The sequence below is a fragment of the Papio anubis genome, chromosome 5 (genome assembly GCF_008728515.1).
Source record: "Papio anubis isolate 15944 chromosome 5, Panubis1.0, whole genome shotgun sequence".
NCBI lineage: Eukaryota > Metazoa > Chordata > Mammalia > Primates > Cercopithecidae > Papio > Papio anubis.
In genome coordinates, this window is record NC_044980.1 from 104575304 (window position 1) to 104597957 (window position 22654).

At 38.4% G+C, this 22654-nt stretch overlaps 1 protein-coding gene across 7 annotated transcripts in view; it reads right to left on the bottom strand.

Annotated features, from left to right (window-relative positions):
• Positions 1 to 8059: 8059 nt before the first annotated feature.
• The window catches only part of NREP (neuronal regeneration related protein), a 261805-nt gene continuing 247210 nt past the window's right edge, over positions 8060 to 22654 (bottom strand). For all 7 annotated transcript variants that reach the window (XR_001903630.2, XM_009208883.1, XM_009208884.3 and 4 more), the window contains exons 4-5: positions 14168 to 14245; positions 8060 to 9802 (exon numbers count right to left, since the gene is read on the bottom strand). Coding sequence is in view for 6 of the 7 variants with exons in the window: in XM_009208883.1 (XP_009207147.1) it covers positions 9677 to 9802; positions 14168 to 14245 (204 nt within the window). In the remaining variant the exon portion in view is untranslated. The remainder of the gene's footprint in view (positions 9803 to 14167; positions 14246 to 22654) is intronic.

Consider the following 22654-nt stretch of genomic DNA (forward strand, 5'->3'; position numbering starts at 1 on the left):
CTGAATAAAGCAGATAGCCCTCCCCAGTGTGAGTGGCATTATCCTAGCCATTGATAGCTGACTAGAACAAAAAAGCAGAGGACTTTGGAATCATCTTCCTTCTACCTGACAGAGCTAGGACATCAATCTTTTGTCATTGGTGCTCATGGTTCTCAGGCCTTCAGACCTGGACTGAAATCTACACCATTTGTTCTCAGGCTTTCAAACACCAACACTAGCTTTCCTGAGTCTCCAGCTTGAAGATGGCAGATCATGGGACTTCTCATCTTCCGTAATTGTGTATACCAGTACTGTATAATAAATCTTACTGGATCTGTTTTTCTGGAGACTACTTTTTTTAAGGTTCTAATATTTCTTCTAATACCATAAGAAAGGTCATGAAAAAGTGGAAGTTTGAATGGCAAGGTTAGGTTTCCTAAGTGGTACCATGGAAAAGGTGAAGATTAGCTCTGCCATCCTGGATAAGATATTTCACTCTGAGCAGTTAATCAACCCTTAACTGAGACAATCATGGTGACCTCACAGTGTTGTGGAAAGCCCATATGTGAAATGATAGATATGACAACCCCTCAAGTGTCCTGCACATGCAATAAAAGGAAGCAGCTATTTTTCACACCCTTCCTGGGTGCTGCTATCACACTTTTTAAAGTGTCCCTCTGAGCTAATTGTCCTCCTCAAGAACTCACATCAAATACCCCTCATTATCACATCTGACAAAGCAAATCCTAGCTATTAATGACAAATTGGAATGTTCCAGTTACCTCTCTGTCCTAGAAAGCAGCACTCCTCCGCTCTGTGGGGAACATTTGCTTTTCAGAAACTAGCCCTGGGATTTTAAGGAACGAGCCAGTGAGACAGTCCCTAAGTAGGCCTGATGAGGTTCCTTGCCCACTCCCTTCTCCCAGATATCTGGTTGCATTGTCACAAAGCCCAGAGAAAAGAGAAAACAGGAGGTGGTCTGTGGCCCCCGAGAAAATAAGTGACTGTCTCCCCTTTTTTCAGGGTGCCATGGGACCAGCACTATAGTTAGGGGCTGATATGGTTTGGCTCTTTGTCCCCACTCAAATCTCATGTGGAATTGTAATCCCAATATGTTAAAGGTGGGGCCTGGTGGGAGATGATTGGATCATGGGGGTAAATTTTAATGGTTTATCACCATCACCATCCTTCTAGTGCTGTCTCGTGATAGAGTTCTCACAAGATCTGATGGTTTAAAAGTGTGTGGCACTCCCCTGCTTCACTCTTTCTCTCTCGTCACCATGTGAAGGTCTTTGCTTCCCCTTTGCCTTCTACCATAATTGTAAGTTTCCTGAGGCCTCTCAGTCATGTTTCCTGTTAAGCCTGCAGAACTGTGAGTCAATTAATATGCTTTTCTTCATAAATTACCTAATCTCAGGTAGTTCCTTATAGCAGTGTGAAAACAGTGGAGACCTGGCTCAGGATTGGGACTGTCCAAAGTGATAGGTGGAACATAGTACCTGGGACTCTACAGCAGCTGTTTAGACATTAATAGGACTCATAACTCTCTTCTACCTAGTTATGTCTTAGAACCCCCCTAACAACCACAGCACCATACAGTGTGTTCCTCCAGTGGATGCCTCTGTCATTGATTCCTTCCAGGCCTCAGCTATCATTTTTAAAAGGAAGCTGGGTCAGTTGCAAACAAGAGTTTGTGTAAGAGGGCAATAGTGGTGGTGAAAGTCCCAGAAAACCAGTCACAGAAAAACTGCCTAAAGGAACTGAGGTTGCTAAAAGGACAAGGGGAGCAGGATGTGAAAGGTTGTTGCATTGGAGAAAGAGCCTCCTCATTCTGTGCAGCCCTGCGCTCAGCTGGGACCAATGTGTTGGTGGAAATTAATAGCAGCATTGGGCTCAGAAAGGTTGCAGCTAATAAATAGAGCTGTGCAACTTGAAATCAGCAAATTAATGCATTCTTAGAATTCTCCACTACACTTGATCTTAGCCAAAAAAGATTACAAGCGATTAGAATTCTCTTTCTCTGAGGCTTTCACATAGCCACATGGACCTCCTGGTTATAGCTAAGCCATGCATTAATGGCACCATGTACTGTGCAAGGGGATAGATTAATTTCATATTCCTTCTATGAAGTTGTGTTCAGAAGGAAGCCTAATGGAGACATGCAGTAAAAGAAAAGATGACCCTCTTTTTCTGCCCTGATTCATGAGCTGCTTGCTGCTGTATAGGCTTTTCTTAGGGGTACTGGGATCTCCAGTACTACAGGGTTGCGACCTGAGGTATAATCCCACTTCTCTCACTGACTTGTGCCCCCTTCTCCTACGGGAGGAATCATTGACTCAGCCCTTTTGAATATGCTGGATAGAGATACGATGAAGATTCTGGAGAAATTAAAAAAAAGTAGCAGTAGAAAGATTTGTGTCAAGGAGGAATGATGTAAAGGCTCCAAGAAGAGTTGCTGATCTGTTATACACTCATTGAACTTGCAGCCCAGAAAGACATCTTCTCTGGGACCCTCTTTGATCACTCCCCTGTGTGGTCAGTGCCTTGAAGCCATCCAGCCTGTCCTGCTTGACCACTGACAGGGAGTCTGGATCTTTCTTTCTCTTCCCCATCAAAATTCACTGGTGCTGTTTCCTCAGGTCTTGGTCCCTGCAGTATAGTAAATTAATAGCCAGTGCCCTTCAAGGCTTCTATCAAAAAGAATTAATGGGAGAAATTTTCAGGCATTGAGACTAGATGGGAAGTATTTCTGTCCAGGAGTGACTTCCTCAAAACCTAGCACCTAGGTTTCTTTCCTAGCTCAGAGGTTTTCAAACTCTTTTGCTTTTATATCCCCTGTAAGAATTGTATTAAAGTATGTACCATCATGTAACTTTTATGAATAGTAATGTCTTTCATCATAAATTTAAACACTTTAAAGGATGTAATTTGGGGCATATTATAAATGTTTTCATGTTAAAATGAAAGTTGAGTTCTCCTATAATGTATACAGTTGAATCTAAACACCATGACAATGGATAACCCACCATCATTCCATTTTTAAAAACAAATACTTCCATAACTTTTAGAAATTTGACTTTCTTTTTCTACTCGAAATTAAATTTTTATTCAATTTCCTCCAAAGAACTTTACCTTAATGTAACATAATTTTGTTTGAAAATACTACTTGCACTATCACATTTATCTGCCTAAATTCAATTTTTTACTTTTATTTTGTTACCATAAAGCTCTGAACATTAAAAAAATCTATGCAAGTATCAATACACTACTGATTAAACATAAACTTAATTATTAAACACAAAAAGTAAAATTATATTGCAAATGCATCCTTTCATGAGATGTTAAACTTTTTTCAGTTAGTTCATTTATCTGTAGATGAACATTACTTACTGCTGAAATACGGGGTATCAATTATATTTCTTTTTTGTTTTGTTTTTATAGATGTAAGTTGAAGGAATTGAGAGTATTTTATTACAGCAAGTAATTCAGTTCTTTGAATTCCTTCTATGTTATATGTCAACATTTATATAATGGTCTATTAGAAAATATTTTTAATCTTCAGTCACATGACAATTTGATAAAGTCCTTCTTCATTTCTTTTAAACAGCGAACTAGGAAGCACCTGACTAGCAAAGAGATTTGTTCTCCAGCAATTTGAATAATTTACTTTCTCAATTTCTGGGAAGTACACCAAGAGAGCTTTACTAAGATTTATCAAATTATTGTTAATTGTGCTGTAACACTTGTACTTAGGCCCACCTTTTAAAAGCCATATCACCAGAAATGGCAGGAAAAACAAACAAATTTTTAGTTTTATTACACGTTTGCCAAAACAATGCTTTTTGATAAAATGCTTTGATCTTATTTCTTGTTTTAAATGTATTGCCACTAATTTGGAGTTGCAGATTTAGCTCGTTTATGAAAAATATCTGTCATAAAACCTCATTGGCAGGGCCAATCTTCACTGTCAAACTGGTATGCCAAATCAGATATACTTTCTGTCAGAAAAAGTTTTTCATTTTTCAATTCAAATAGCTATTTTGAGGAATATTATAAAAATCAATGAGAACTAAAAGTATATCTTGTGAAACTGATCACTAAAGACAATTAAGATAAAGATCTAATATAATTGATTTTTCCATGTTTAAGTTATAAAAACAAGATGACCAATATACTATTTCTCATATAAAGTAGGAAAATGATAAAAGGCATGGTATATCTCTAGTAAAATTGAATGCTGCTGACTGGCTCTGGAGAATGATTAAACAAGAAATATGTTATAAGATAAAATGGTAGAAACAACTATAGTTTGAATGTATTCCCCAAGTTTTGTATGTTGAAAAATTAATCCTCAAATTCATATGTTGATGGGGTAGACCCCATGATGGGACCCAAGGCTTTATAAGAAGAGGAGAGACCTGAGTTGAAATGCACTTTTTGCCCTTCCACCCTTCTATCACAATTTGAGGCAGCAAGAAGGCCCTCACCAGATGTTGAGCAAATTCCAGTGCCAGGTTCTTGGACTTCCCAGTCTCCAGAACCATGAGCTGAATGTTTCTTTTTTGAAATAAATTATCCAGTCTGGTGTTTTGTTACAGCAACAGAAAACAGACTAAGACAAGAATATAATTGAATAAATGTTTCATGTTATGGTTTGATACAATGGGTTCTGACAACTTTATTAATGAATGCACATCAAATCTGAAAGAACCATGTGAAAGTTTTTATCCTTGGGTTCTATCTACTGCATCTTCTAAAAATTTGGCATTCCCAGAAGGCATTCTGGTTACATTTAAAATAATCAGCATGGCAAATCTATACTGCTTTAGCTCTTCCAAGTTACTTTTTTTCCCAGTCAAGATACATCCTATCATCAAAGGATACTGACAATAGTGGAAATAATTGATTACAATTATATGAAGAAGACATTTTTTGGCATTCAGTGCCTTCTACTAATTTTCTTTGTTTCACTCTCCCATGGCTCTCCCTCAAGAGCAATAAATTCTTTGACAAGAATCAGGAAAAGAAAAAAAAAGCCATAAAAAAAATTGTCATTGTTACCATTATTCCACTTTATCATATATCCGAATTCTGCAAATCTATTTTTGAGTCCAAATCCCCAATTTCTATGTTATCTAACATCATAGCTTTAACATGTGTATAAGAGGTGAAAGCCCAAGGCTCTATGGTTTTATGATTAATCATCAAAGAAACCTTTCCTCTGTTTGGTACATCTGAGGTTTTTGGTGTCATATTAAGAGCAATGTATTATATTAAGATATGGGATGGATAGCCCTGCATCTTTTTGTTATGTGGGAAAAGAAACAGTATGAACAAAGACTCATTCTCAACAGATCAATTTAAGGAAAGAGTGTATATAGAGGATCTGGAAATTAATTTCTTGAAAACTGTCCTGAGCATGCAGCCCGTGAAATGCCATCACATACCTTTAGGTACACATATCTCAGTTTGAAAATTATGAATTTATCATACCTGTATATAAATTAACCTGACCCAATCCAAGATTATCATGTGATCTCAATCCCTGAAGGAGGATAATCAAAGGATTCTAAAGAGGGCCCAGAGAGGTAGAGTTGGAATTGCAGCAGAGAAGTTTTGAGTAGCATTGAGGAACCTCTGATTCCAGTCTGATGTTCATCATCCTGCAAGTGTTCCTGCTATCAAACAATGAGTGCCAAAGGTCCCCTGGGCCTTTGTTGGTGGAAATAAGTGCAGCACCATCCTCCCCAAACCAGAAGATCAGTGTTGCTAACTGCCATACCAACAGAGGCAAGCAGATGATATAAATCAATGAAGCAGACAGGATATAAGAAAAGAGGTGATGAGAGTTTGATAAAAGAGAGGATGTGCCTCATCCACAGGTGGAGGCAGCTATTCACCTCCAATCCCACTGTTGTTATATTTTCCACTTTTCTACCTGGATTTTCATGTAAAATCGCCTGATTTGTAAATGTAGGCAATTAAATCAACATTGTTATACAACACATTGCAAAACAAATCTCCAGGTTATGTCAGCTCAATGGTTGTTAGCCGTCTCCTCCCAAAGGCAACATGGTGATATGTTTGCCTCTGGTGAGAGAACAAAGCAGTCTTGAATCAAAGTTTGGGTCTTCTGAAGTGAGCCCAGCTATCTCTCCAGTTCTTATAACCCTTCACAAAACATTGCTGGATCCTCACATGAGTTTTTCAAGTTTAAAGTGCAGAGTCAATTATTACTTTAAGCTTTATGGAGGCTGAGGAATTGTCATCAGCAAACTCCACAATCCATAGAGTTGGATGGAACTTTAAACATCATTTATTCCAGCTCCCCTGTTTTTACAGCTTCTCATAATATTCTCTCAATATTATTATTGGGTCTAATCGAACATGGATTAACCAATGGAGGCTATGTAATCCCAGTATTATAGTTCCTGGATGCTGTCCTCATATGCCGTTTCCAAGGACTGTAAAAAATTTTCAATAGAAAGAAGTAGCTGTGATGCTAGTTTCAGCCCTTCTTACTTCCAGACTCTGACCTATAATTACCCTGAGCTCTTCAACTTCAGATCATGTGCTAATTTAAAAACATGTCCATAAATTCTTTGGTATTCCTCCTTTTAGGAGGTAGAAACTAATTTCCTTCACCCTTGAGTGTGGGCTATACTTAGCGACTTGCTTCTAATGAACAGAGTATGACAGATGATGGTGACTTCTGAGAATAGGTCATAGCATTTTAGCTTGCTCTCAGCTTTCTCTTGAATTACTTGCTCTTCAGGAAGCCAGAAGTTATGCGGACACTCAAGCAGCACTAGGGAGAAGCTCATGAGTAGAAGAACTGAGGCATCCTGCAAACAGCCATGGACTAACCTGTATTGGGAGCAGATTCTCCAGCCCCACGTAAGTCTTCAGATGATGGTTTTTTTTTTTAATAAAAAATTTTTAAAAAAGAAAGGTAATTAAATTGAAGGAGAACTTCCCTTATTATATCCAGAGGTTAATACTCAAAATGGTGGTGGTATGTCATTTTTAAGAATTTTCCTTCAGAATGAACAAATTCTAACGATCTGGTAAGCAGCTAGAATTTGGCTCTGCCCTAAGGCTCCTTTCTCTTAATAAAAGCTGAGGGTAAATAGGAAACTGAACCAAAATCTGAGATGCGCATTAATTTCAAATTAAGCTCAGTAACCCCCAAATGTAAAAGTCCTTCCTGACATAACACACATATTAAGACCCAAGATTTCTCAGAGAGAATCTGATGCCCACTCTCCAGAGGCTGAGCTCCCACTGCAGGGGAAATGTTCCCTTTGGCTGTTTTTTCTCTGCTTTTATCTCAGAGGTCTGTTCCTTAGTCTCTGTTGAGGTGAAACTCCAATGTCATCTGAACCCAACGAGCCAAATAAGCAACTTGTGTACAAGCCAAGTTAAAAAGTTTCACTCCCAGAATGGATGAGGAGAAACCAGAAGACATTTCTCATGCACAGAGAGTACACAAATCCCCGGAACTGCCAGGTTTCAGGGTCACATGAGACCTCTAGAAGGCTCTGCTCACCATCACCTTATCATCTGGTAGGTTCCAGGTATCTGGGTACACATGAATTAAGTCTTAATGACTTTAAATTATGTCTCAAATTTTTATCCTCTTACAAGTTTAAGCTTTTTGTCTGAGGAAAGTGCAAATAGTCCATGATCATGAAGTGAGGTCAGATCTCTTTTGGCAGGGATAAAGAATACCACACAGTGGGTCTTAATGGCAAGGAATGAGAAAGAGGAAGTTCTGAAGTGTATGGGAATGCCTTGGAAGGGAGAAAAAGTGTAGAAATAAAAGGATCTTGGTCTAATTCTCCTTTGTGTCCAGAGGCAGCTCTGCAAATACCATCTTAATGAGCCACTGCCTAGCCCCTAATCTCATAAAATCCTCAAAAGGGAAAACGCATGAAAGGCAGAGCTGATTCTCTCTCTTTTGATATTTGCCCTTGGGTTTGCTGGCCTGACTTCTGGGACTCTGGGAACACACGAATTAGCAAGAACCAGAGAAGGCATTCAAAACTAGTCCTCTTCAATGATGAGCCAAATCAGACAGTTACCTTACAGCTTGCATATTTATTGAACAAATACTACTAAAATAGCTAAAATACATTGGGTACTTGTCATGAGTGCATCAGTAAAGATCACATTGTTACAAAAGCCTGCATTTTCAGCAGTACACAACTGCAACTCTACATAAATGCCACAGATGCAGAATACTGTTTTCTTGCTCTATTTACACAGCTGATATACCTATTCTAACGAAGGAGGGAGAGGAGGAATGCACAAGAAACTCAGGCCAATGGGGGAGCAAGAAGAAAACGAAGAAGTGCAGTGCATGCGTCATCGGTGTTTAACAGTCAGAAGCGAAACAGTTCAGAACAAGGCCTGCCCTGTCAAAAGAAGAGCTAAAAGACAGTTATATAAAAATTAAGGTGGGCTTTCAGACTGGCTAACACAACAACATTCCATGAGTAGATGGTATTTTATTTTTGTTTATCCATTTCGTTGGGAGCAAGGACAAAAATGTAAATCTACACCTTGCTTATCAAAATTGCCAAAAAAAGAGTGCTCTGCCTTTTAAAAAAGCATTATGATTTTGTAAAGACATTGTTTTCCAATTTAATATTTGGAAAAGGTGTCATTTTCATATTCCTACTCAGATGCCAGTGTTTTGGGTTTTTTTTCAAGGGGAATTTATTTAAAAAGGTTTTGCTCTTTTTTTCCACAAGTATCCTTTCAAACAGAAAGAACCCAAAGAGACACCTCAAAATGCCTGTAAAATTATTGCTTTTCTTTCTCTAAGTCAGGCAGGCGAGGCTACGGAAAGGAAGAGATTTGGTAAGTAAATTACAGTTTTGTGATTGCTCCCGCTACCGTGACTGCATGTCTGTGAGTGCCAGTCAACGAGACAATCGTCTCTCACACTCTGGTAGCATTCGCTCAACCTACAACACTGAGGAAGAAAGCCACACTGAAGACACAAGGAATACAAGTCAATCCAGTCTAGAGAACAACATTCAGGGAAACAGAGTACCAACACCTTCTTAGAACATGGAAATAAAAAATAACTCCATCAGAGCTACCTCGCCAAGGAGCATGTTGAAAGTCCAAAATAGCACCATTCATCAGTGTCTCAGGTCCTGTGGCAGCATCTCGGTCACTTACCACAAGGAAACAATGAGTTTCAAACTACTTCTATACATCAAAAGAGTACATGGATAAAATATAGAGATATACAGACAATTGATGAACATAAACTACTAGGTTTGTTACATCTAAATGAAAAAAAAAGGGGGGGACTCTCAGCCTCTGCAAGAAGCAGTCGGGAGCTGTGTGAGTGAAAAGGCAGGAGTGGACCGGTTGTGTGAGCGCGGTGGGAGTTTGAGTTGTGGAAGACATTGTTGTAGCGAACCAGGCCTGAAGGCCCACCTGTAAGGGTTGTAAACGTGGATTCACAGTGTGAAATTCTGAGCGTTTTCACTTGAGTCAGAATGATTAAAAACTGGTTTGATGATACCTATTTGTCCACTGTAAATTCTCTAAAGCAAGGCTCAGAGTCCCATAGTTTCTTCTTATACTTGATGATTTACACAGAAAAAAATCCCATATATGATACCATGACCTCATCAATACCCATACACCATATGTAATACAAATGGAGGTGTTACGATTAAAAAAAGTGGAGGTAACTGATTCTTGGGGAGCGGAGTTCACTGCTGCCCAGTGGAGTCAGGGAGGCAGCGTTTGTCTCATCGTTCTTCTTGCGGTTCACTTCCTTTGGGACAGGAAGTCTTCCCTGCAAAGCAGGCAGACCCACACACAGACACACACACATAAAAGACAAAATTAGTCATGCTTCTGAAACCATTTTTTAAAATTTTGCTTTTCCTGCCCAGCCCACATTTTACCCTTGAACTCTTGCTGTTTTGCAAAACAGAGTTTACATATTAAACACAGTTCACCTGAATGTAAATATTAGGTCTGTGAGGAAATAAAGTAATTAAACACTGGCCACCTTTGCTTCAGTAGAATGAAGTGCTTCTGTCATGGTGGTGCCAGCCATGTGTGAGGCAGCATTCCCCAGTGTCAGGTTTCTTGGGACAGTTTCTAGTATTAGATGGGGCCCAACCTTAGGCTGGGTGATAGATACTCACAGGAGGGTCAGTCGATAATTTAAAAAAAAAAAAAAAAAAGAGTCCAGAGGGTGTGATGAAGAAGAGTAATAACCTATTTTTGAATATGTAATAAAAATATTTAAAAACATATCCAACTTGCATAAATCTTATCTATGTATGGCTTATTCTACATGCAATCGGTACATGCCAGAAGTGGGTACCAAAGATGGGAAGTGTCTGGGAGAGAAATAATGTGAGGGTGCCCAGACAGCGGATGTAGGAGAGAGGAGGCTAGTGGGAAACCAAGGCCAGAACTGACTGGGGCTATTCTAAGTCTCTCCTCACAATCCTGATGAGTAAGGTTTTTGTGTTTCTGACTAGAATAACTCAATCTCAGTGTGACTGCTGATCTGCCGCCATGTGGCTTCCTGGATACACTGCTGCAGCACCAACAGTGGAGAGGAGCTCTCCATCACAACCAGACAGCAGAAGCACAGCACAGTGAAGCCCACCTGCCCACATGATGCATAATAAAGGTATTAATTTACAACAGATGGATTTTATGCCCTGTACAGGTATGAACATAGTGAATATTTGACAATAGTCTCTCTTTTAGCTGAACTCTGGAGTTTTAATTACTGACATTTTCTTGGAAAAAAATATCCTTTGTGGTTTTAAAAGGCGTGTGGGTTTTCTTTTTTTGTTTTTTTTTTTCTGCTCAAGTCACATATTCTAACAAGACAGTTTTAATAAGCCAATTTGACTAGATGTAAAGTACTTGAATTAGAGTGATCATTTTACTTTGTGACCTATAAATTAACACATCTAAATTTCTTTTTAAGAATTCAGAAGCCAGTAACTTCCAAACAACCTGAAATTGAATAAATATTTTCAGCAACCCAGGGGTGAACTAAATGCAACAGATAATTCAACTTTAAAAAGTCTTACTTACTGTATAATTTTCCATATTTAAACATCTGGTATGCCTCAATTTTTTGCTTAAAAGTCTCAGACTTTGAGAGCATACAACAGTTTTTGGACATATATAACCATTATGTACTTTAATACTCCAATCTTAGGTTGTGATTTTAGAGGTTGTTTTGGTATCATTAAATACCAATGAGACCAAACCAGAAAATTAAATAAAAATATAATTCACCATTCACACACCCTTAAGAGTCTAGATTCAATTTCCAAAAGCATAATATTGGGTAGTTACTTGCATTTCTGAAAATAATTTCAATCTTGGAATCTTGGTACACAATCCCAAAATTAAAAAAAAAGGAAATCCACTGTAATACCAGTGTCTTTAAAATAATGCTGCCAGCCCAACCCCATCGCACCCCACAGTCAAACAGTTACCATGGTTCAGGATAGGACAAACATAGGTTTTGGACAAATGAAGAGTTCAATGGCTGTTAATTGTCACAGGCAAGAAAAGAAGGAAAACCAAAAGTTGATCAATGTTAACTCAACAATTATACTCTTCACACAGCTTGCCTTAAAACTGCTCCTGTTCAGACTTACTCTGTTCAAGAGTGAATACACAGAACGTTAGTGTATCTCTCTATTTAAATCTTAGTCTCGGTACTAATCTTCTACCTCCATGAAACATACACAACAAAACAAAAGGAAGAACAAGGGATTTGGGAAGAGGCACTTCCAGAAAAAAAGAAAGTGAAGATTATTTCAGATTTGAATTTACCATTTTTACTATTTTTTCTGTTTCAGGGTGCCAGATAATAAACATTTCTTTGTTCACTTTCATGTTCTGAGTGCCTACTATGGCTGGAGTACTCTATTCGACTTTAAGCTTAGAGATTGAAACAGAAACAAAAACAGTCCCTGCCCATCTCACCCTTCATTAACTTGCTGTGTGGAAGACAGGCATACAGACTGGACCCTGACGAGACAATGGTAGTAGGGCCCACAGGGAGGTGTGCTACTGCAGCAACCTGAGGGCCCAGAGCCCAACAAGCCCGTGGGGAGAGGTGCTCCTGAGGAGACAGAGTTCTATGCATCCTCCCTATAGAGTCCTGGATTTACTAGATTTCAATCCTCTTCCCCCAACTGATTTCAATCCACACACCCTCCCACTATTTACAAATAATAATAATAGGCTTTCTGCCCCTACTAAAGGAATTTTAGGCTTCTGCAACAAGTGGAGGAGGGATTTTGAAGATGGGACACAAAGAAGTCTTCTTTCTCCAGATCCAGAAGTAAGTCAGGCCTGATAAGAATTTAAGCCAAAAAAAAAAAAAAGTCCATCCATGGAAAAAACAGTTGTTCTATCATCCAGCACATATTTGTGCCAACAGAACTGAGGGACTTGAGTAATTCAAGAGGCTAGGGGTTGGGAGGCAGATGTGTCCAGTGGCTCCCACAGCCCCGCCATCCTGGAAGTCATGCCAGTTAATGTGCCTCGGGGTGGATCAGCCCTCCCGACGGATGACTACTAGGAAATTAATCCCCAGTTAATAATGTGCTTTGGTCCAAGTAAGTCAAGATTATTTTTCCTACAATTATGCAAAGATATGCTTTTCCAGAAGGGAACTTCTGGAAAAAGAACAAATACACTATGCTTAAAATATTATTCACATATTTAGAGAAGATAGCGGAAGACCTGAATACCATGATCCACTGTGCCCACCCCTGGGAGCATGTCTTTGTGGAGGACAAGACCTAGCACACCAGGGCTGGCTTTCTAAGAGTAGGGGGAGGCACCACTGAGCTCATCAAGGAACTCTGCCTAGTCGTGCCCCTCTGGTTTATGTCACCAGTATCAAAGAGAGGACCTTTGGATGCCTGAATGAGGCAAGAATTAATGCGAAGGCTATACTTTGCTTTGTTTTCACTTCTTGCCCTCAGCTGCCTTAAGAGAATTATGCCCTGATCTGGCACAGTGATGAATGTCTACGGTTATACTGCTGCTGCCGCTGGTGTGCTGTTGGTGAGGTGGTGGGGTGTGGGTGTGTTTTAAGGAAAGCGCTACTATTTTAGCTCTCTTCCACTCCAGCTCTACAAATCAGTGCAAGTCTAGTTCAGGCAGGGCCAAACCATTTTGTTCACCTACTTTTCTGCCAGTGATTTCAACCTTGACCTTCAAAAATGCTCTGCAAGATTAAAAGTGATTTAAGATTGTTTTCTTTCAGTGCAAACTGCCAGTTGATACAACCTCTTCAGTTTCTGCCTGCCAGTATAAGATAGGGAATTGTTGAGACTATTGAGTGTAAATAAAATAATTTCTTAAACATTGAAATACCAGTAATAGCTGGGGGAGGCCTCACCATTATCAATTACACTTATGAAACTTTCAAATAGAAATGTTATTTTCAGTGGATTCTGTTTTTCTTTATTAACTGCAAAATCAGTAAGTCATTAAAAAGTACACTCTTCCTGCTTGAGGTCAAATAAGTATTTACCCTAAGAGGCAAAGTTCAGTATCTACAGTAAAAACTGGTAAGTAGTTGTTATTTGTTTCAGAAATTATGCTAAAATCTAAAATATAAATTTTACAAATTTTGAGGCAGAGAACTGCCATACCTAAGATGTCAGAACAATGAAACCATGTTTATAAAAAATGGTTTTTAGGCTTAAACATTAGAAGAAAGACATGTAACAGTTTTTTGGTCTTCCCTTTTGCTTCATGGATAATCTTATCAGACCTTCAGACTTCATTAGCAGGCAATTATGTCATCATCTCTTACACTTTTAAGAAATCTTTTAGTTTGATCATTGTATTTGAGTTTGTCTAACCAGGAATGGAACAGATTTAAAACCTGTAAATTGTACATTTGATAAACTAATTCCATGTTTTAAATGAAAATTTTTTATTTATGAAGAAAGGAAGATAATGTGAACTTTAAGTCAGAGGACTTTATGATATTTTTTAAAAGCACATTATTTCCAAGGTCATCATAGTATCAGATTGATGGATTCTTATAGCAGCCTATAATGGGTATTAAAATGAAAAAAGCTCTGATATTTTAAAACAATTCTTTCAATATTGAAAATAGTGTTAACAAAATGGCATCTAGGGATCTTACCTTAGGAAGCCTTCCGTCCATGTTCTTGTTTGGAAATGGTTCTTGACTGACCCAGACAAAGAGTTCTGGGTAATAAACCTATAGAGACACAAAAGCACACACATTCAGATTAAAAACAGGATCTACTCTGAAACTACATGGGATAACCTTAATGAGCTCAATTCTCCTCAATGGTCACTTATTCCCAACTGCAACTTAGAGCACTGGGGAAACCATTAACTCTTTCAAACTCTTAGTGTGCTTCTGAACATACACTACACTCAGGAGAGTTTCAGCTTAATGTCTGCCAAGATTAAGTCCAATAAATCAGAGATATCAATCAATGTTATTTTTAGCAGGCAAAGTAGCAGCTTAATGGTATGTCTGGCTGAGTGCACTAAGTCACCAGGGAGGTCTAACTTTCAAAGGATTCTATGATAAGTATCCTTGAAAAACTCCATCAAACACTGTTAAGGGTTATTCTGATCATTTATTAGAAGGCCAAAGATTATGAACAAAATAAAAGAGGAAAGAAAGCAGCAGCCCAGATTCTCTCCAAGTCCATGTGGCCAGTGACAACACATTCTGCCCAGCTGCCTGAAACAGCCAAGTGTCTGAGGGAGGGGCGGGAGATAGGTGTCATCACCATGAATGATTCAGAGAATACTAGTTGATGAATTTGGTGGTGGGAGGGGGTGGAGCGAGGGAGTGGAACTGAGTAACTCTTCTTTAAATATACAAAGGATGATTAGCATAAGGTTGCCGACCAGCTGTTCTCCATCTTCAGTAATGACAGGAGGGGGGAAAGGACTTAAAATTACAACTAAGATTTGGGTCAGCTCTAAGGAAGAACTCAGCATAAGAATTGTTAAATTACTAAAAGAAATTAGAGAAAAACTGTGAAATCTTCTTTAAAAAATTTAGAAACAGAATCCAGCAACCATCTGTCAGAGCTAATTCACATTTAATACAGTCCTGATTGAAAGCAGAGTGAAATTAGGTAAGATTCCCTCCAGATCTGCTTCTCCACATTCTGCAATAAATAAGCTTCACATTTAATAAACAACAATTAAGAGTCACACCTCATTAACAGATTAACAAACAGACTTAGATGTCTGTTTAGATTTTGGTTTTGGAAGCCCTAATTGAGGTAACCTAATCATTGAGTTGACTGTAATACTTGGTATACCCCAATCAATCCATTTTGTCACGAGATCTAGGGTAGGAAATATGGATGGTTAACAGTGTTCACTCTTCGGAATAATTGAACAGTAACTATCTTTGATCTACACCAGTGACATTTAGAGCACATCCTAGCTTACAAAGCAATTTTGCATACATTACTTAATTTGTCCTGATGATAAGCCTATAATATTGGTCTTATCATTAAACAAATGAAGACACTGAAACTCAAAAAGGTCAACGATTTGCCCAAAGTCACACAGGCAGTGTAGGGTAGGACTGAAACTCACACTAGGTTTCCAGATTCTAAACTTCAGTTCCTTCCACTATCCTGCTGCCCTCACATTATCCCAGAATGCAAATCGCCTACCACCACTCCCTCAAAATTACACCAGTCCACAGCCGCCACCCACGTTTGGGTCTTAAAGAGAGCTCATTCTGCAAGAGCTGGAACTATTTCCTTTTTGGACTGGGTCTAGCTTTCTGAGCCACGTGGTTCCCCCCACCCCAACCACCTTACTTTTCCACATATTTCCTCTCCTCTGCCCAGCTCCTTCAGAAAGTATTCCACCATCTGCCTTGTTTGGGACAAGCAGCCACTTCTGACATTTCCTTTATCCAGGAATGGGTGAAGAAAACAAAATAATCTCAAATACACAAGCTTTTTTCAAGACTTATAACAAAGTCACAGCACACAAAAGCCCAGTTTCGGCTTAACTTGAGGGGACCCTAAGTTTGAATCTACTGTTAAATTCACTTCATATAAATGGATATAAAGTGATTACATTTCTATATTGCCACTTTAAAAATCATATTTTAAGTACAGTCTTAAAATATTAGTGAGAAATTAAGTTACACTGGAAACCAAAAATGTTGATAAAAGTACCTATAAGAACTTTGTAGGCATAGGAAGCGATGAAAAGCAAGGTCAGGTAAGTATTGCCATTCCTGTGTTCTTGTGCTTTGCTGGGATATTCCATTTTAACGAAATGACACTGCTTTAACATTTAACTTCTAAGCATCAATACTAAAAGCACCCAAGTCTAATTTGTAGGGGAAAAATAGCTTGCCTTTCAGAAATTATTACACCTATTTTAACAATCTGTTGTTCCAAGAACTGTCCATTTGCTTAAAGAAAAAAAAAAAAAAACCAACAACTTTTGCCAAAGAACTTGGGAACATGAATATCCAACAGCAAAACACACATGACTAAGGAAACTTTATCGCTCACTTCATATTTGTTACATTGACGAAGGCATTTTTTTTTACTATTAGGCATTTTTAGCACATTAGGCATTTTTTAGTATTTGAATCATAATCATTGTATACTTTTAGAAAAATGAACGTTACTTTGGCCTTGCGGTAGTCTTCCAATCTGCTTCAAAGTCAGAACCTTAAGCCAAAAATGGCAGGGACAGAGGAGTCTCAGTTACACTCTTAAAACCTGCTTGGCTGGTGTCTAAGAACTCAGCATATCCCTAGACATAGTATCTAAAGGAGATATTTAAACTTTTCATTTTTTTTAAGCACAGCTAGTTTTAAGAAACAGTGGTAAATTACTGCAAACAAATACGATCTATCTGCATTACAACATTGTTCTTTCTTATACCTGCAGTATTTTCAGACTCTAAAGTGAAGAGCTTAAGAGAAAAGATCGATTGACAATCATTAATTACCTTTGCTCTCAAATGATTCAGACCTGACCTTTGGTATTCCGCAAGGGCCTCAATTTCCATTCCTTTCCCAGAGCTGGAAGTGGAGAATGGGTGTCCAAAGCAACAATCATTTGTCTTTCTGTCAAAAGCTGTCTCGGTTTAAATGTACTGTATTTTCTCTGCCGCTTCTTCTCATCGGAACATGTTCTAGTCTACTCACCAGGTTCTACTTCTGGCAGTCAGAAATAGTGCCACTTTTCAACTTCATGTCTCTTACCAACCTTTGTGCATTTATGCAGCAACAGTTCATGAAATAGCTGCAAAGTGCTGGACACTGTTAGGTTCTGGGGATTGCAAGAGAAATAGACTTCCTGCCTTCTAGATGCTCAAGTCTGGGGGTAGGGAAGGTACAGCAGGGGTGATCAATCCACAAAAATCTACTTTTGAAAATGTGTGTTATGGGCTGCCTTGTATCACCTCAAAATTCATATGAGGAAGTCCTAACCACCAGTACCTCAGAATGTGATTGTATTTGGAAACAGGATCTTTACAGAGGCAATTAAGTTAAAATGAGGACATCAGGGTGGGCCGTAATCTGAAGTGACCCATGCATGTTGTTCTAAGAAGAGATTAGGACACAGACACACAGGAAAGACCATATGAAGACACAGGGAAAAAGACAGCCATCTACAAGCCAAGGAGGGAGGCCTCAGAAGAAACCAACTCTGCCAACATCTTGATCTCAGACTTGGAGCCTCCAGACTGTTAGAAAATAAATTTCTGTTGTTTAAGCTGCCCAGTCTGTGGCACTTTGTTATGGCAGCCCTCACAAACTAAACACAATGTGCTTTTTAAGGGCAACAACAACAAAAATAAATATATAGGTTATGTCAAATGTAATTGCTGCTGGAACATGTATCAACAGACTAAACAACAAACAAAACCAACATTCAGCGTAATATCCAGTAGTGCTGTCAACAAAGGAAATGGGGGTGGCAGTGAGTGCATCTGGGAGGGCATTTGATGGCTGTCAGAATCAGCCAAGGAAGATAGAAGGGTGAGGGATAAGTGCACAATGAGCTCCATGCAGGCAGGTGGCCCTGTGGCCAGGAGGTCTCCCTGCAGCTCCCAGGGGCCACAGCAGTAACAAGACCCACATGAACCCATGAGTTTCTTAACTAGTTCAGAATATTAGGAACTGACAATGACCCCATGACTGAAGCTTTTGAGTGCTGATAATATGAGGATCAGAAAACTGGTAAGCTGATCCATCTTTCTAGAGTCCATCTGTGCTTGCTGAACTGTAAAGCTGCCCATTCTTCTTGGTGCTCATCAACTGACACTCCAAACATGGGCACGTGGCTGATACTGCATTCCATTCATTCATTGTCTGAATTCAAGTTTGTGTTTTTCATGAAGACCAATTAACTTTCTTTTTGACACTTCATTGAATTCTCTATTGTTGTTTCGGTGGTTTGCATCTCGAAAATTTAAGCGTTCTGGGTATGGGAATACCTCAAAACTGTTGTTTTATTAAACAAACCAAAGTTTGCATTAATCTTCACAAAAAGTATGTCTTCTTTTAAAACCGGTTTTTCAATGTATACAATAAACAATTGTTTTTGCCCAAATAAAATCCTCAAAACCCTCTAGAATACTATTCTTCCAGAAGTCAATTAGAAAATCAGAAAAGCAAATCATACCTTCAACAGTTGAGAAAACAAAATGCTAGTTAAAAAAAAAAAGGTAGGGGGAAGGAAAATTTTGTTACTTTAATTTGGAGAATATGCAACGGTTTTGTTTGAATTCTGGTAAAGTTTGAGTGTTTATACTTGTCACTGAATATATTGGTTAATGCATCTTTTTCTGTAATGCTATATTTATCTCACTGACAATTAGGTTGAAAAACAACAGAACGTCATAAAGAACCACAGTGGTTTAAAATACACTAATCATGACATGTATTTAGATATCCTTGAGCAATTCTTAGAAAAAAACAATTTTATGCTTTCGAGTATAATTAATATACTTAAACCCACTATATATTTAAATATTAAATGTGCTATTTCTTACTGATTCTCTTAAATGTACTGATAGGTAAGTTACAATATTCTATCACAGCATACAAATTGCAAATAAAATACTCAGGGTTTTGTCCTTCATTTCCTTCCTTCCTCCCTTCCTTCTTTCCTTTCTTTCTTTTGAGGCTTGTTTTACTCTTTGGACAGTGCATCATGAAAAATAACTGCATTTTTTAAAGGCTATAAAGTAATTAGCTTACCAGTAATTATTGCTTAGTATAAACTATTATTAATAGCTGACAACTAGTGCTCCAAATTAGAAAAATGAAATGTAGGAAAATTCAGAGACCAGTCCTCCAAGGTCCTAAAAAATAGCAAACTAGATTATTGCTTAAATTATTTTTCAAACATTTTTTAAGCTTTTCATTTCAAAATCTGCTATTTATTTTTCAATGGCATGGTCCACATACAGAATCAATCTAAAAGTTCTCTGACATGTTTCCTATCACTTCTACTACACTGCAGGTAAAATTTGAATCATATCTACTTATTACCTGTTTCTAAGTTTGTATTTTCCTCTGTTCATTTACTGTCTTTATCAATATTTCTTTGGGGGAGACTTTTCTATGAGAATGATACTTAAAGGCAGGGTTATATCTTTTTGCAGAGGCTAAATACACCACACACATAAATGCTGCTTACTTCATTAGTTAACATACATTTTCAGAAGTCTGCCATGAAAGTATGTTGCATGGTTTGGCTGTTAAGGACCATAGCTGTAATATTATTCTTTATCCCTGATGGGGTCCTATAGGGTTAAAGAATGCACACATGGGTCCTTTATAACTTAACAGGATGGGTATCTATCTCCTGCAATTAGGAAAGCCAACTAGGGCAGCAGGAGTCCAACCTGCATAATCAATCCTTTCTGCAGCAAAGGGGTGTATTTCATAATCTTTCTGCCAATTAAATAGTATGTGTCTGTATGTGTACATGTTTTATTCTGCCTAATTGGCCAGGAGGTTGGGAAACCTGGTACTGTAATTCAAGGAGAATTCATGTGCATATACATACACTTCCTTTCTGCAAAAACCCTTTGAAGTGGTGCTATAAAGAATCTCCCTCAAAAGCCACTCTGCTCCCAGGTGTTACTGGTCATATGAGAGGGCCAGATGTAAACTGAAACCATAAATGAGCTACAAGGATCATTTTCTCTGAACAACATTACATCAAAGATTAAATGGTGCCAAAAGATGATGCACTGTGCTGTCTCTCTAGAGATGTAGTCTTAGAAATCTGCCTAACCTTGTGAATGCTGCTTGGAGAAGCAGCACACAGCGGGGAAAACACGTTGCCACTGGAAGACAAAAAGATAAACCTGTAGAACACTGGGCCCTTCAAATGATGTATGTAACCTCTGCACATTCTGGAAAGCAGAATAAAAGTGTTGGGGCTTAGGTTGGCAAGTATTCTGGCTTGGGAGCTAAATGAAACATGCACTGACCTAATTTAAACACACACACACACATACACTGGAGCTGGCTGTGGTAACAATGGGTAATTACAGAGTATGCATTATGAACACCCAACTACTGCACTCTATAGTCATAAACGCCCTCCTGCTAGAAAGGAAAGGCAGGCCTTTGTGGCTCCTGCTGCCACTCCTTGAGTTTCATTGCCTGGTAAGTCCTTAACACGCACAAATAGAGGTTGGGGGAGGCAACGTGTTTCAATAAGGAAGACAATGATGGCCCACTAATTGGTTAAACCCAATGGCATTAGCTTTGCTTCGGGTGCATATTCCCACTACGGGCACAGAAAATGTTCATGTTTTATTAATATTATGCCACAGATTATGTTACTGTCCAACATTACACGTCAGGAAGGCAAAAGATTTATAATTCTTGATTTTGTGAGTTGGGGTTTCTGAAACAAGCTTTGCAGACTTTTAATAGTGGAATCCTCTAAATTCACTCTGCTCATTGTGAAGCCATCTTGAGAGGCCACTGATGAATATGTGGGAACCTGACAGCTGTGGAATTTTATTTCTAGACTTTAGGCAGAGAAGGGAAAAGGAAATCTCCTTGCTGGCAACAAAATGAAAGTGTTTACATGTGAAATTAATCGTCAGCACAAAGAGTTTCACAGTCACTCTGTTCCACAATGTAATATTCTGCTTGTTTGGCTGCTGAGTCTTTTAAAATTTTATTTCTAAGAATAATAGCAAAGACTTTCAAGGGGGGCAAAAAATCAAGTCAGGAGCCAGCCACAAAGGTTAACAGAATTACCCGACTTTTCTTTTTCACCACTACTTAAAACCGTTCATTACGTGAGTTTTCTGGGCTTTGAGGGTACATGGTTCAAGGCCAGGTGCAGCAACGGCCAGCTAATTCAAGCATAGTGAACACGGAGGTCAGCTGCAAACATTTATGTTGTGCAACATCGTGTTCCTCTCATTCCAGCCCCATTCCTTTCCAATAAGAGCACATTTAGCACAAAGCAATCCACCTAAAGACTCCATAAATCCAAAAAAGGGAGTCACTGATCGAGGAATTCTCAGATTTCTGCCAAGGCACCCTCCCTTGGACTGGAGGTCAGCCTGGTACAGTAATCAGAGCCAAACTGTGGACTGGACTCAAGGAATTAAGTTCAGCACTTCAAATCTTGACTTTTAATGGGCACTTTTTCTTTTCAGCAATGAAGAGAAAACAAAGTGCAAATGGCTGGTAACAGCCCAAAGTAAACCAGGAGAAAAAGTAAGAGAATAAAGCTTGGATACAAATCTTGTAATATCTAAGAAGCGTCTTTCCAAACAATGTGAAAAAAAAAAGCAACCTTTTAAAAACTTGGTTTGAGATTACGCAGTTGTGAGTGAACAATAAGAAAACAAAGGCCACAATACAAGATAGTTCCTCTCTTTAGCAAAGAAAAAAAAATCAGCCTTTGTTAGCTTGCAGCAAAAAGGCCCCTCAGGCATTTAAGCACAGCATAAGCTTTTCTTTGCCCCCGTGACCTCAAGAAATATGTTAATTCAAGAAATATGTTAATAAAATCTTTTACCTCCCTGGAGTGGAACCAGAATAAATATTTACTTAACACATCTTGAGTTCTAAGTCTGGACCACCTTATTCCATGATATAAATTAGTTTTAATTTGTAACCAAGAAATTAGGACTATGACATCTTGTGATGTTTCTCCTACTTTTAAGATATATTAAGAATTAAAAAAGAAAAAACTTGAATACTAATTCTATATTATGTCCTAACACACCAAACTGCACTTGTGAATTTTAGAACGGTATTATTCACCACAATTGAGAGTAAAAGCTGTTGATATGCTTTCTAATACTAGACATCTGGAGTAGCAGTGCTTTTTCCAAGCACATTCCAAGGTTAATAGGAAACATCTAGACTCGCTTTTATTAGCTGGTTTGAATAATTTTAAGTATGCTATGCCGAGTTTCACCTTCAAATAACTATATGAAGTTAAATTTCTAGTCTGCAAGAATGCTATTTTTTCTTTCCTTCTGTCCAAAAATTACCGTGCTATCCAATTAAAATCTCATGAAAATTTTTCCCCAACAACATGAAAGAATAATTATTCAAAAATACGATATCTTTTGTTAAAGCCTTCAGTTAAGGGCTGGTAAG